Here is a 13,560-nt window from a genome sequence, read left to right as displayed (position 1 = left end):
GAGTATTAAGGGCCGAATTGTTCAAGATGTCCCTTTTGTACATATATCTGACTCTGATTTAACTATTAGAGACGTTTGAAAAGATGGTCAATGAAATCTCCATGATGTTTTCTCTAACATTCCAAAAGATGTCAAACAGTGTTTGAATGCTGGAGAGAGTTCGGGTTGGTCGTGGGTGTAGCATCTTCTAGACTTTACTCAGTTAGGAGTGGATACAGTTGGCTAGTCAAAAGAAAGTTTGACTGGAATGAGCGTGATAATTGGTTGTGGGTATGGCGACTGCATATTCCTGAGAAGTACAAGTTCTTGATTTAGCTCAATCTTTATAATGCTATTCCTACGGCAGAGTTTCGTTTGGGTCGTGGCTTAGCTTTATCTAGCACTTGTCATCAGTGTCAGAATGGTTCTGAATCCATTCTTCATTGTCTTCGGGAGTGTCCTAGTGCCAAGGAGGTTTGGAACCTTTTAGACCTGTATTCAGATAACTCAGATTTACATGATTGGCTCTACAGAGGTGCAAAGAGTGGAGATGTTTTCTTTTCTTTTCGACCATTTGGTGGATTTGGAGAAGCAGGAATCATGACTTATTTAATACAGATGACTTCTGGAGTGCTAGTAAAGTGGTGAGTTTGATTCGTAGTTCAGTAAGAGAGTTCCACACTATTTTTGCTATGCATCAATCTTTGTCTCCTCCTTCGCTTTGTTTGCATTGGGTTCCACCTCCAGTTCATTCTGTTAAATTGAATTATGATGCTAGTTGTTTTGCTTCTTTTGGCTATGCTGGATTTAGTTGTATCATTCGCAATTCTGATGGATGTTGGTTGAAAGGTTGCACTGAGAAAGTCAAAGTGTGCAGTATTCTTTTTGCTGAATTGTAAGCGATTTGGAGAGGTTTACTTCTAGTTTGGAAAAGTAGATTTCGTAAGGTTATTTGTGAAACATACTGTTTAGAAGCTCTTTTCTTGGTAAACCAAAGAATGCTTGGTAAGGATATCTCGGAATGGGATTTGGCAAAGCATATACAGGAGGTTATGAATTGGAATTAGAGAGTCTCTATTCTTTTAATTCAGAGAAATGTAAATAGTGTTTCAGATTATATGGCTAAAGCAGCTGCTTCTGGCGCGGACATTCACTCGAATTGGAGTCAACCATGGAGTGAGCTTCAACATCTAATAGATTTAGATATGAACCTAGCCATTTAATTTGTTTTTGTTTCTATTTTTTTTTTCTTTCTTTTCTGTTTAGTCACAAAAAAAAAACTATATTTAGACTTAGTTTGGTAAAACTTTTACTTTTTAAAAGTAGCTTATAAAAGCTAGCTTTTTAAAAAGTTTAGCATTTATATTTGATAAATCAAATTAAAAATGACTTTTAATAAATACAAGTAGCAACAATTAAGTTTGGTAAAATAGTTTTTAAAATTTAAAAATATTATAAAAGACATAAATTTAAGCGTTAAATTTAAAAATTAGTTAATATACGAGGTTATATTAGACTTTTAAATTTTAAAAAGTACAAGCCAACTTTCAAAAGTTATACCTTAGTTGCTTTCAAAAGTATCACAATTGCAAGTACAAGCACATAGTATTTTTGATTTACCAAATACAAAATGAAGAGTTTGTGCTTTTAAAAAACACAAACAGCTTTTTAAAAAATTTTACTAAACCAAGCCTTAGTCGTTTTAAAAAAAAAAATGAAAGTAAGATCAACAAGTTGTCTAACACAAAATATTATACAAAGGAAGAAGATTTAATTTAATGTAAGTCCTAATATTGTATTATTTAATTATTTCAATAACATTTACAATTTTACATAGAGTGTGATAATAATAACAAAATCACTGAATGTGTGATGAATAATTAAACAAGTAATACAAAAACCAAGGCTATATATATCGCGCTTTAATTTGAGTACTATAATTGTGAGCTGAATGCCTTGAATTTTGAAAGGTCAAGCAAGACACCAACCACTGATCCAACAAGAGCAGCAAGTGTTACTAAGAGACAAAACATACTCAAACATTGTAAACCAATCCATTTCTCACTCCATTTTTGGATTTTCATTTGTTTGATGTACATCTCCACAGGGAAATAAACTGTTAAGGGCCAAAATCCTAATGCTCCAATCACTCCCATTATGTCATTAAAGAATGGAACCAACATTGATATAAAAGTTGTTACCACAACAAAAAATGATCTCCAAACTAGTCTCAATTTGTTTAGTTTGAAAGAGGGTAAAAATGGTATTTCCACCTTGTGTTCAATTTCAAGACTTGGCCATCTCTTAGATGCATGTTCTTCAACAAATGCAAAGAGGGGTTGGGAATAAACTTGGTATGCTCCCACAAAGTGAATGACTAGTGCTAAATTTGCAATGTCAATAAGCCAAATTGGATTATCAAATGCTGTAAGTAAATTTCCTGGTGCTGAGTTTCCAAATGCACCATAACCTATGCATCCACATAAGACATAGAATGTTGTTGTTGTTGCAATGCTTATCCTTGTAGCAAACATCATTGTTTTTAGTTCAAAAGGAGACTTTATGGTATCCTGTTTAGTCAGAGAAATATCATTATTGTATACTAATCAATTTATATAATAATAGCCAAAAGATATATTAAAATTTGTATTATTAATTTCGTTAGATCCCTCGAAATTATTGTTTAAAAAAATTAGTATAATTAGATATTTTTTAAATATTTTTTTATTCGATTTTTAGAGGAGAAAGAAAATAAAAAATAAGTAATTTTTTGAATTTTTCGAACAATTAGTATATAAAAATAGATATTTAAATTAATTAAATAATAACAAATTTTTAAAAAGATTGATTAAAAACTAAATTTTAAAGAATAGGTAGTATTTTTTTTAGAAAAATACTAATTTTATTTTCAAGTTGGGTTTTTAAAAAGTCCAGCGGATAAGGGTTTAAAAAGTCAACAGAAACAATAAATTTAGATAAAAAATAATAGTTCGATAAGACAATAAAATCAATATTTAATTTTGTTGTATATAACTATATATTAGATTTTCATTTGTTACCATTTATTTCTAACGCTTAAATTGATAAGTAGAGACACAAGAGATATCTAAAACTATTGCTCTTTTTTTTTTTTTTCTTGAGGTAAGAAAAATACTTCAACCAGGGACGGATCCAGAAAGTTTAGTATGGAGGGGCCGAATTTTAGATAATTTTTTTTTCATTTCATAAAAATAATTAACATATAGTTATTAGAGTTAGTTTTTTAAAAAAATTATCAATATATATATATATATATATATAAATTTTTTCACAATTTTATTTTTAATACGATAGTTACATAAAAAAATATAACAATATTAATAGTACATTATAAAATTATAAAGTACTAATAATTTATAGCGTGTTTAGTTGAAAATGATCACATATCTTATTAATTAAAATTAATTCTTTCAAAAAATTTTTAAAAATTAAAAATAAATGATAAATTATTAATTATTTGAAAGACACAATACCTTTATAGAATACAAGATATAAGATGTTTATATAAAAGTTTTTTTTTCAACAACGTAAATTTAGAAGAAAAATAAGTATTTTCTATAAAAAAAAGAATATCTAAAGTACATAATGTGATTACCAAAATATAACTACATAAGTTATTATTAATATAATAATATAAATTTTAAATATGTTAATATAAAATAAACAAATAATTTTTTTAAAAATAAATATAGAGATTATTATATAAAAACTAATTTGAAAGTTACAAAGACTTGAGGGTATGATATTAAATTAGTTAAGTGAAAAATATTAGTGAATTAAACAATTAAGACATAATTTTTTTTTTTTACCAAAGATAGGAGACTCGAACCCGCAACATCTTAATTGAGTATGGAGAGACTATGTCATTTGAGTTATTACTCATTGACAATTAAGACATAAATTTATCACATAATAAAAAATAATACATATAAAAATTCTAAATTATATAATATTTTTTATTTTTTAAATACATATCTCATATATAAATATAATTTCTAAAAATTTTGGGGGGTCGAGGCCACTACTCGCCCCCCTTTAGGTCCGTCCCTGACTTCAACCATGTTTAACACAAAAATTAGTCATTAATTAATTATTATGTACAAATATATATTTAGTATTCATAAAAAAATTGATTATGCTGTAAAATAAAGTTTTGGCTATTCTGTTATGATAAATTTTATTATTGTTCTATTATGTCAGGTTTGATTATTTTAATAATTAAATATTTTATTAAAAATTATAAAATAATATATATAAATATATACAAATATATAGTAAATAATTAAAAATATTTTTGAAAATTCATAAATATTCCCTCTCGTTTCAAACATTCTTCCGAAATTATCCTTATTTTTGTAAACAAACACCACCTTAATATAATTTAGATGTAATTTCACGTAAATACATTAAATTTCAAGTTTATGAATTAGTAAAAAAAAGACTTTTATTTGTCAATGAATAATAGCTCAAATGGCATAGTCTCTCCATACTCAATTAAGAGGTTGTGCGTTCGAGTCTCCTATCTTTGGTTTAAAAAAAAAAAAAAACCTTTATTTGATTAAGAAATTAAAAATGATGTACCTGAATTTCAATGAGAATAAAAGAATATGAATATGCAAAGGCAATGTTTCCAAGAGCTAGAAATATCCCCCACACTTTATCAATCGGTAATTCTCCTTTAGCTCCTGCTAGGGTACCCATTACAGTACCATTTTCTGTTTCAAGAACCAACCATAAAAAAAATATTAGCCAATAATATATTTTTACTATACTCTTCTATAGGGGTGTTTGCGATGCGGTTTGGATCGGTTTTGAGTAAAAAACTCAGCCGATCTGAACACTAATTTTACTTGCGGTGCGGTTTGGATTGGATGCTTTTAAAAAAAATTCGATCCGATCCGATCCAATTTCAAGCAGTTTGGATTGGATTTGCGGTTTATAAATTAAAAAAATTAAATATATATAACAAGTCTCAACATCAAATTTTAAATAATCAACAATGACATAATAAGTCTCAATAATATCTTAAAAAGTCAACGATAACATAACGATAAAAATAAAATTATAGGTTAGTTAAAATAAATAAATAAATAATATTTTGAACATAAAATATTTATTAAATAATAATAATATATAAATAATATAAAAATCTATAAAAAATTGAACATGTTATAAGTATAATTGTAAATATAATAATAAAATAATAATATTATAGCACATTGTGCGGTTTGGATTAGATTGGATCGGTTATGAAAAATAGATCCGAAATCCGATCAAATCCAGCAGTTTGTAAAAAAATAGAATCCAATCAAATCCAAATTAGTGCGGTTTTAATCGATTTTCGGTTTGAATTGAATTGGATGAACGGTTTAATTTGAATCAGTTTGGATTTGAACACCCCTAGTCCTCTACATCTCAAAATGATAAGCCATTTTTATTTTTTATGCTATATTATTCATAAACTGTATAAAAATTCTAATTTATGATTCCTGAAATTGAAAATATATTTTTTAAAAATAAAATATTTTAATTTTTAAAATAATATATTTTTAATCTTTACTCATCAACCAACCATTAATATTTTACTAATATATCATGTTTAGCAATATATTAGTATATCACATGAATGAAACTTCTCTGAATCAAACCGTATTTTTTTTTTAAATACAACTTTCAGTTTAATTTATGTTTAAATATAATTTCGATTTAATTATAATATAAGTATGTGAAAAAATAGAGAGAAAAACTTGATGTAGGAAAAGACATATATAACCTGCCATTTTGATAATTCCAAGAATGAGACCAATTATGGAATATGTGAAGGACATGGCTGCAGCAAGTATTGAGAGCCATGAAATATTATGAAAATCAGGAAGTTGAGAGAAACCAAGTTGGATTATTCCAAACCCCATTAAATAACGGTTGCCATAAATAATACATGGGTCTTTTCCTTCAGATGAGTATATGCAATGAATTTTTGTTATTGCCCTGCCAAACAAACCATGTTAAATTTCATTTAAAAAACAATGCAATAGGATAAAGTGTTGTAACTAATCCTATCAATTATTTCTTGATATTGAAGTAATTTTAGTAACATGATGACTATATATACAGTTGAAATTATTTTAAAACTAAGCTTACAATTTCTCTTAGAGTAAAAGCTTGATTTAATTAGTCCTCTCAAATCTCATATGTAACTCAATTTGGTCCGTCAAATTTTAATTGACTTATATATGATGGTCAAATTAATTCCGCGACTTAGTTTGGCTTCTTGATTTCAAATGATCCAAATTCGATCTTCAAAATTTGATGATATATAATTCAATTTGACATTTTATGTAACATGTTACACCTTCACGAAATTTATGGAATGACAACGAAAAGATCAAATTAAATTATATTGTCAAATTTGGATGACCAAATTAAATTGTGGAGTTAAATTTTTGTTTTGATAGGTTATTATGCTAATTAATAATTACGAGATTGAATTGAATCACTCGAAAAATTTGAGAGACCAAATTAATAAATTCTTATTCCAATTATTTATTTCTCTAGTTTTATCCAAGAGTTAATTTTTTTTTTAAAATATCTAGTAACAAAAAAAATTTAATCAAAATCAGTCAGAATATAAATTTTGGCTATTTTTTTTCTCTTTCTAGTATTACCAATTTTTTTTATTATAAATATGTAATGACAACCTATATTTGATGAAATGTTAGCTTAAGAAAGTTTTACAAATAAAATAGAAATTAAACCCATTTTTCAAATTAAAATTAAATCTAGTGAACTATGACTAATTGATTTGAGTTGACATAATAAGAGGTAATAGTCGTAGTAGTCAATTTAAATTATTCCAAATCAAAATATTTAAATAATATCAACTCAAAGATAAAAAGTTAGGGTTAATAACTAAACTCACATCATGCTAAGAGAGGCCCCAATTGTATATCCTATTGTAGTTCCATAAAGATTTGCATATTGTATTATCCCACAAAAATAAACATTTTTCCCTCCTGCAATGGTATGCAACATTTATGTGACTATAGAGTTTTAAAATTATTCACTCAATAGAATCTAAAGAGATGAAAAATATTTTTCACATAATCCACTCAAAACATATATAAATAATTAATAACATGACACATCATATTGTAAAATAGTTTTGTTAGGGAATTAACTTTAATTTTGTCACCCAATAATCAACCCACAAAATAATAGTAACAGATGCTCAAAGGTTAAGGAGACAAAAAGAGAAATCTAAAAGAAGAAAAAAATGTTATTTTAAAAAAAATTGATTCCCAATCTTTTTCAATTAAGATTCACTTCAACCTATTTATTTATTCGGATCTTATTTTAAAAAATCGTCCAATTAAAATAGTCACAACATAGCTGTCTTATCATATTATATTGTAAAATTTCAGTATCAATATATTAATAATGAAATAATTTTAGGTTGTCAATCAAGATCAATATAAAATTCACTTAAGATGAAATTTTGTCGAGTTTATATTTTAAATATTTCTTTTAATAAAATTTCGGATATTCTTATTTTTAAAAATTTCAGATATTTTTTTCTTTTATATTAATGTTAATTGCATATTATCTATACAATGTTTAACTTTTAAGATTTTTTTTATTATTGAATTACTTAACATAACACGTAACATTTATTTTTTACATAAAAATTTGCTCAGACAACTAGCATATCTAACATAGTTTTGTTTGTATTTACCGAGAATGTTGCCAATGGCTTCCATGTAAGTGTAGCTCCTCTTGCCAGTAATAGGGTCTCCAGCACGATAACAATTTGCAAGAAAATATGAAGTATACAAAGTGACGAGACTAAAGAAGATCATAATAATAGGGCCAGCAATCCAACCTAATTGTGCTATCGACCATGCTACCGACAAAACTCCAGATCCAATCACTGCTGTTATTATATGAGAACTTACCGTCCACACAGTTCCTACACCAAAAAATATATAGTATCATAACAAATTATTCCATTTAAATAATAATTAATAAAACCCCATTGAAAATCTCTTCATATATAATGAAGGACAACTTCAATTATTCTTAGCCTAGTGTTATCTAAATAACACAGCTGTATTTCGTTATTTTCAAGGTACATTTATTGAACTATATGAATAATGTGTGTTTAATATTTATTAAGTAAATATTGTTTCAATTTTTTATTTCCGGAAAAATCTGGAAAATTTGAGAGCCGCTAGCAAATCCCAAACTAAAATTCAATTTAAAAAAAAAAAAAAGAACTCGAGAAAATAAAATAGAACTGATTACAAGAAAATCATAAAAGACTTGAATTCAATTTTTTTTTATTCATCTCCGTTGATAAAACTAAAATGAGAAAGAAAAGGAAGAGATTGTGATAACATTATAATAACATACATACATGGATTGGATTAATTTGTATTGTTACCTCTTCGTTTCGGGCGGCCGTCGTCGTCGTAAAGTGAGGCATCGTGATGGTGGCTAACGGTGGTTGTTGCGGCGGCGGAAGCGTTTTCATCAATCATCTTTGGTGTGTTATTCGTTGGAGACACCAAATATGAGTTTTCAGCCTTGCAAGTTGCAACTAATAAGTTGCATTCAAAATTTCACAAATAAAAGATGCAATGCGAAAAAAGGGTTTGGTTCGTTGAATTAAATAGGAGCAATAATTATGGCGCTTTGAATAAAAAAGGTCAAGGATTGACACATGTTTCAAATTTTTTTTTTTTGGTGACTAACAACACGTGCCAAATTTGTTGAACATATATTTATCTACTCATTTTTCTTTTAATTTTTAAATAATTTTTCAAATAAAATAATAGACATGTGTTTAAAAAAGTAATAAATGAATTTTAATGGGATTTAAAATTGTATTAATAAATAAAAAATATTTTTAAATAAATGAACACGTGTAATGTAATTAATATCTATTCAACTAAGTTAATTAAAGGTATTATTAGATATTTCGAGAAAATAAGTTGATATTTTTAATTCATTTAAATTAGGAGAGTAATTGTTATTAAAGATGTATAATAATATAATATTGTATCAGTAAATGATGCGAATAGTCCTTTAAATTTTTTATGTTATTCAGTTTAATTGTAACATCTCAGTTTTTCTTTATCATATTTATTATTCAATAACTAATTCATTAATTAAATTCATAGTAATTTGAATTTTACTTTCATGATAAAATATTAAAAGATAATATACTAAAAACACTAACATATCTAATTTAAAATTTGAAAAATATGAAAATAAATCCTAACTAACAATAAATAATCTTAAACCTTTTAAAATATAGTCATAACTAATTTTATATTTATTGAATTTGAATAATCTTTAGCTACATAAAAGGATAAGAAAAATATCTTTATTCTTTAAGTTTAATACAAAATCAAATTCAAATTTAATTAGGTAGATAAATCTGTTAGAAGATTAAACTAAAAAATCACACTATAACCAACCAGCCTGATATACTAGCAATATTTCGTGAATTTCTCAAGTTGTTGTTATGCGAATGACTTCGTTCAAAGTTCGTTTTAAAGCTAATTCAATTTTCTATAAATTTTGTCTAATAGCTATTTCTAAATTTCAAATAGAAAAAAAATTTATAGGGTTTATAAAGTGACGATTCAGATTGGACATTTTACTTAAACGCGGGTTAAATTTTTTTCTAACACAATATGTACATACCTAAGAGTCGAAAAATCATTATCTCTTCTCACTTCCTTACCTTTATTCTAAACCTTCGTCAAACTATCCACAAATTTCGATCCACTCATATATTGTTCGAGAATGTATCCTCTCTAAACTATGTAAACTATGGAGACCAAGAATATGAAAATTTTCTTTCTACAATAAAACCAATACGGACTCAAAGATTTGCATAAGATTAATATCTTCTGCAAACTCAATATTTATATTGAATTCATCGAAAGAATGAAATCTATCTATTAGTCAAAGATTCATCATACCTACATCAAAACACACACAAAGTCTAGCCATAGAACAAGTCTCTCTTCGCTAACATATGTGTGGTTCTTTTTCGAATGTAGTTGTTGTCGTCTTTGAGCATCTTCCTTTTTGCATTTGTTCTTCAACAACATCGTTATTATCGTCGTCTTCTTCGTCTTAGCTTCTTATTCTCTTATATATGTTTAGAAAATTAGAGTACATCAATTTTAATTCACATCATACAAATTTTGATGAATAGCACAAAAATTTTGGTGCACACGAAAAAATACACAATGCAAAAAATTTTGACAGACTACATGTCTAAAAACATTGACACTCAAATAACAAAATATATATGCCATAGAAATATTTAAAAGATCACAATTCACCCATCTAATTAACAAAATATCTGTGCTATGGATAAAAATTTTTATACTATGTGTACAGTTTTTTATGTCATATTAATAAATTTGTGTTATGTGTAAAAATATTTGTGCTATATGTAAATTTTTATGTTATGTCAATAAATTTATGTTCTTTCTAACAAAAAAATTTTGTGCTGAAAAAATACAAAAAAAATAATATATGCACGCATTTTTTATTAGATTTGTTCCAACTTAATTAAATTTAATTATAAAAATATTTATATATAGTATTTTTCTTTTCTTTTTTTTTTGGGAGGGGGGATTTTCTTCTATCGTAGCAATTCAAACCTCGACTAAACATTTTTATGAGTTACCATTTTTAAAACATTTTCTTATAATGTATTGTCCATGTTTATTCTTTCACTACTCTTTCTCTCATGTTTTCCACTATTACATTTACTTTTTAAGAGACCGAACAACTTATTTCCCATCTTCTTACATTATATACATATTTTTTTATCTTTCATTTCAATTTTTGTTTAATTCAAGTGTAAGGATTTTTGAAAAACTACACTTTGGAGAAATTAAACAATGTATGTTTTTAAGGATTTTAATTTACTTTAAAAATGCATATATAACCTACAAATTCACAAAAGTCTACCAAATTATTTTATCATTATTGTAGGGTTATATAGTAACGCGGTCATTTTGTTTAAGTAGTATGAAACCCTAATCAAGGTTATATTCGGAATACAAAAACTCTCTTAGGAGTTAGGACCTAGGAGTTTGAAACTTGAAAGTATGAATCCCTTCTGTGAATCTTGAATGCGTTGTTGTTACTCAAACCTAGGAAAAATCAATTGACATGCATGACCAATTCATGCATATGCTTTTCTTTGTTTTAGTTCATTAAAAAGCATTTCTTTCTTTTTGGAAATTATTGTAAGCAAAATTTTTTATTATATTATGCCAACGAATTATAGCTCAAATGTTATAATTTTTCCGTACTCAATTAAAAAATTGTAAATTTGAGTTTCACTCCTAATTTAAAAAAAAAAAAAACTTATTATATGACGTGATTTTTGTGTCCTGCATGTATTTGGCCGGCACCTCATGTTTTATTATAAAAGTTTGATGTCTAACTTACCACTGTATCCAACAACTAAATCCAAAACCTCCATGTATAAATTATAATACTATTTTTCCCACTTTTTTATTTTGAATCTAATTGTTGCCATAGTTGTAAACTTGACGTTTTTTATTTACGACAAATATTGATCAAAACAAGTGTTCTCATAATTACGTCTTAATTAACTTTCAATAAAAATATTTATTTTAAATATTACTATAAAAAATGTATTGAGTATTGTCAGATTTATCATTTAGTATTAGTTTTTATTAGCAGCTTTACCAATAGATTTTTTAACTATTATTACAATTTAAAATTTTTTTGAGTAGTATGTGATAATAATATTTATTTGTCCCTATTAGATTATTAAATTTGACCTCACAACAATTTTTTACTCAACTTTTGGTACTTAACCGTCAATTTAAGAATTTTATATTAGATGTTCGTTAGAATGATCAATTCTCAGATTTAAACGAAATTAGTGTTATTTCTTAGAAATCAATTCGAAAGAATATTATTTATCTTCTTTTGAAATTAGCTTTAATTTTTGCGTAGCAATTACATTAATTGAAATAATTTTTCTAACTATGGATATCAATAAGAGTCTGCTTCTAATTGTGTTGGGAAGTGAATTTTTAAATAATTGTTTAGTAATATATATAGAAAGAGAGAAATTTTGATGGTAGTGTTAAGAAAAAAATTACTTAATTTTTAAAAAATATAAAGTCTAAAACGATAGAATTTTAAATTATATATTATTATTTAAATTACTATTTTAGTGTTTTAATTGGTATATTAGATATTTTGAAGGCTAATCGTATTTTACAATAATAAAATATAATCATAACAATAATCATGCTATATGTACATAAAAAATAATTACTCATATAAAATACATATTAAAATACAAAATACACATTAAAATAAGTTAAATAATAATGTATTTATACACAAATACATAATGGTTAATAGAGAATTTAATATTTAATTTTTTATGTACATATATTATTTTTAATATAAAATTATTGTCATGTTATATAAACTTTGCCCCCATTATAAAAAGAGTAAAGTATCGTTTTTGTCCCTAACGTTTGGGGTAAATTCTATTTGTGTCCTTAACGTTTAAATCGTCCTATTTGTATCCCTAACATTTGTAAAAGTGATTCATTCTCAATTATGTCTCACTTGGATGTGTTCGATTTTAATATTATACCCACTATTTGTGTTTAGATTCAATTATATCCCTAGAAAAGTGAATTATGTAAATGTTGTAGGAATTAGTTTCAACATTTGATAAGCTATTTTTCGGAGTATATCATCGATTCTATCCTAGACATTTGTATTCTAACTTCAAGAAGAGATTTTTAAAACTCAAAATAAAGCGCTCATAATATGTAATTAATGCTAGGATACTATTGAATCACTCTTATAAACGTTAAGGATACAAATAGGACGATTTAAACGTTAGGGACACAAATAGGATTTACTCCAAACGTTGGGGACAAAAACGACAATTTACTCTTATAAAATGTTTCTAGATCTGTCACTGAGTCTAATTCTCTCCGTAATGGCTTTCACTCCTCTTCATTCCTTCATCGTCGTCGCGACTCCCAAAATTATTCACCCCTCAAGTAATTAACTTGAACACACTTTAACAGAAGTGAATCTAAAAAGTCTTCATTTTTATTCAATTTTCTCTTATCTCATTTGACAATGATATATAATTTTTTGAATAAAACCCAAAATAGCCCCTGACAATTACCTCGAAAGACAATGAGGCCCTTAAAAAAAACCAATCCAGCCCTTGATAATTACTTCGAAAGGATAACGAGATTCCTGTGCCAAAAAAAGTTAATGTTATTTTTTTGGCACAAGGGCTAATCAGTCCAAAAATAAAATATCAGAAGATCGAATTGGGTATTTTTTTTTTCTTGAAGACCTCGTTGTCTTTTCGAGATAATTGTCAGGGATCGAGTGGCTATTCACTCTAATTTTTTATATCGGTTTTATCTAGCACTTTTAGTTTGAATATGGAAGAAAAAATGGTGTTGGACTCAGTCAGTGAATAGAACTCGGACC

General features: G+C 26.3%; 1 protein-coding gene across 1 annotated transcript; it reads right to left on the bottom strand.

Annotated features, from left to right (window-relative positions):
- Positions 1-1,753: 1,753 nt before the first annotated feature.
- On the bottom strand, positions 1,754-8,706 carry LOC112772891 (amino acid permease 4-like). The gene is made up of 6 exons (XM_025817902.3): positions 8,459-8,706; positions 7,751-7,984; positions 6,938-7,031; positions 5,792-6,006; positions 4,600-4,733; positions 1,754-2,549 (listed from the first exon to the last, which is right to left on the bottom strand). Exons 1-6 carry the CDS (start codon positions 8,553-8,555, stop codon positions 1,914-1,916), a joined length of 1,410 nt encoding a protein of 469 aa, XP_025673687.1. The 5' UTR covers positions 8,556-8,706; the 3' UTR covers positions 1,754-1,913.
- Between the last annotated feature and the right edge of the window lie 4,854 nt (positions 8,707-13,560).

This window comes from Arachis hypogaea, chromosome 18, assembly GCF_003086295.3.
Source record: "Arachis hypogaea cultivar Tifrunner chromosome 18, arahy.Tifrunner.gnm2.J5K5, whole genome shotgun sequence".
Taxonomy (NCBI): Eukaryota; Viridiplantae; Streptophyta; class Magnoliopsida; order Fabales; family Fabaceae; genus Arachis; species Arachis hypogaea.
The sequence above is the reverse complement of the archived record's forward strand: the minus strand, read 5'-3'. Positions and strand labels throughout refer to the sequence as shown.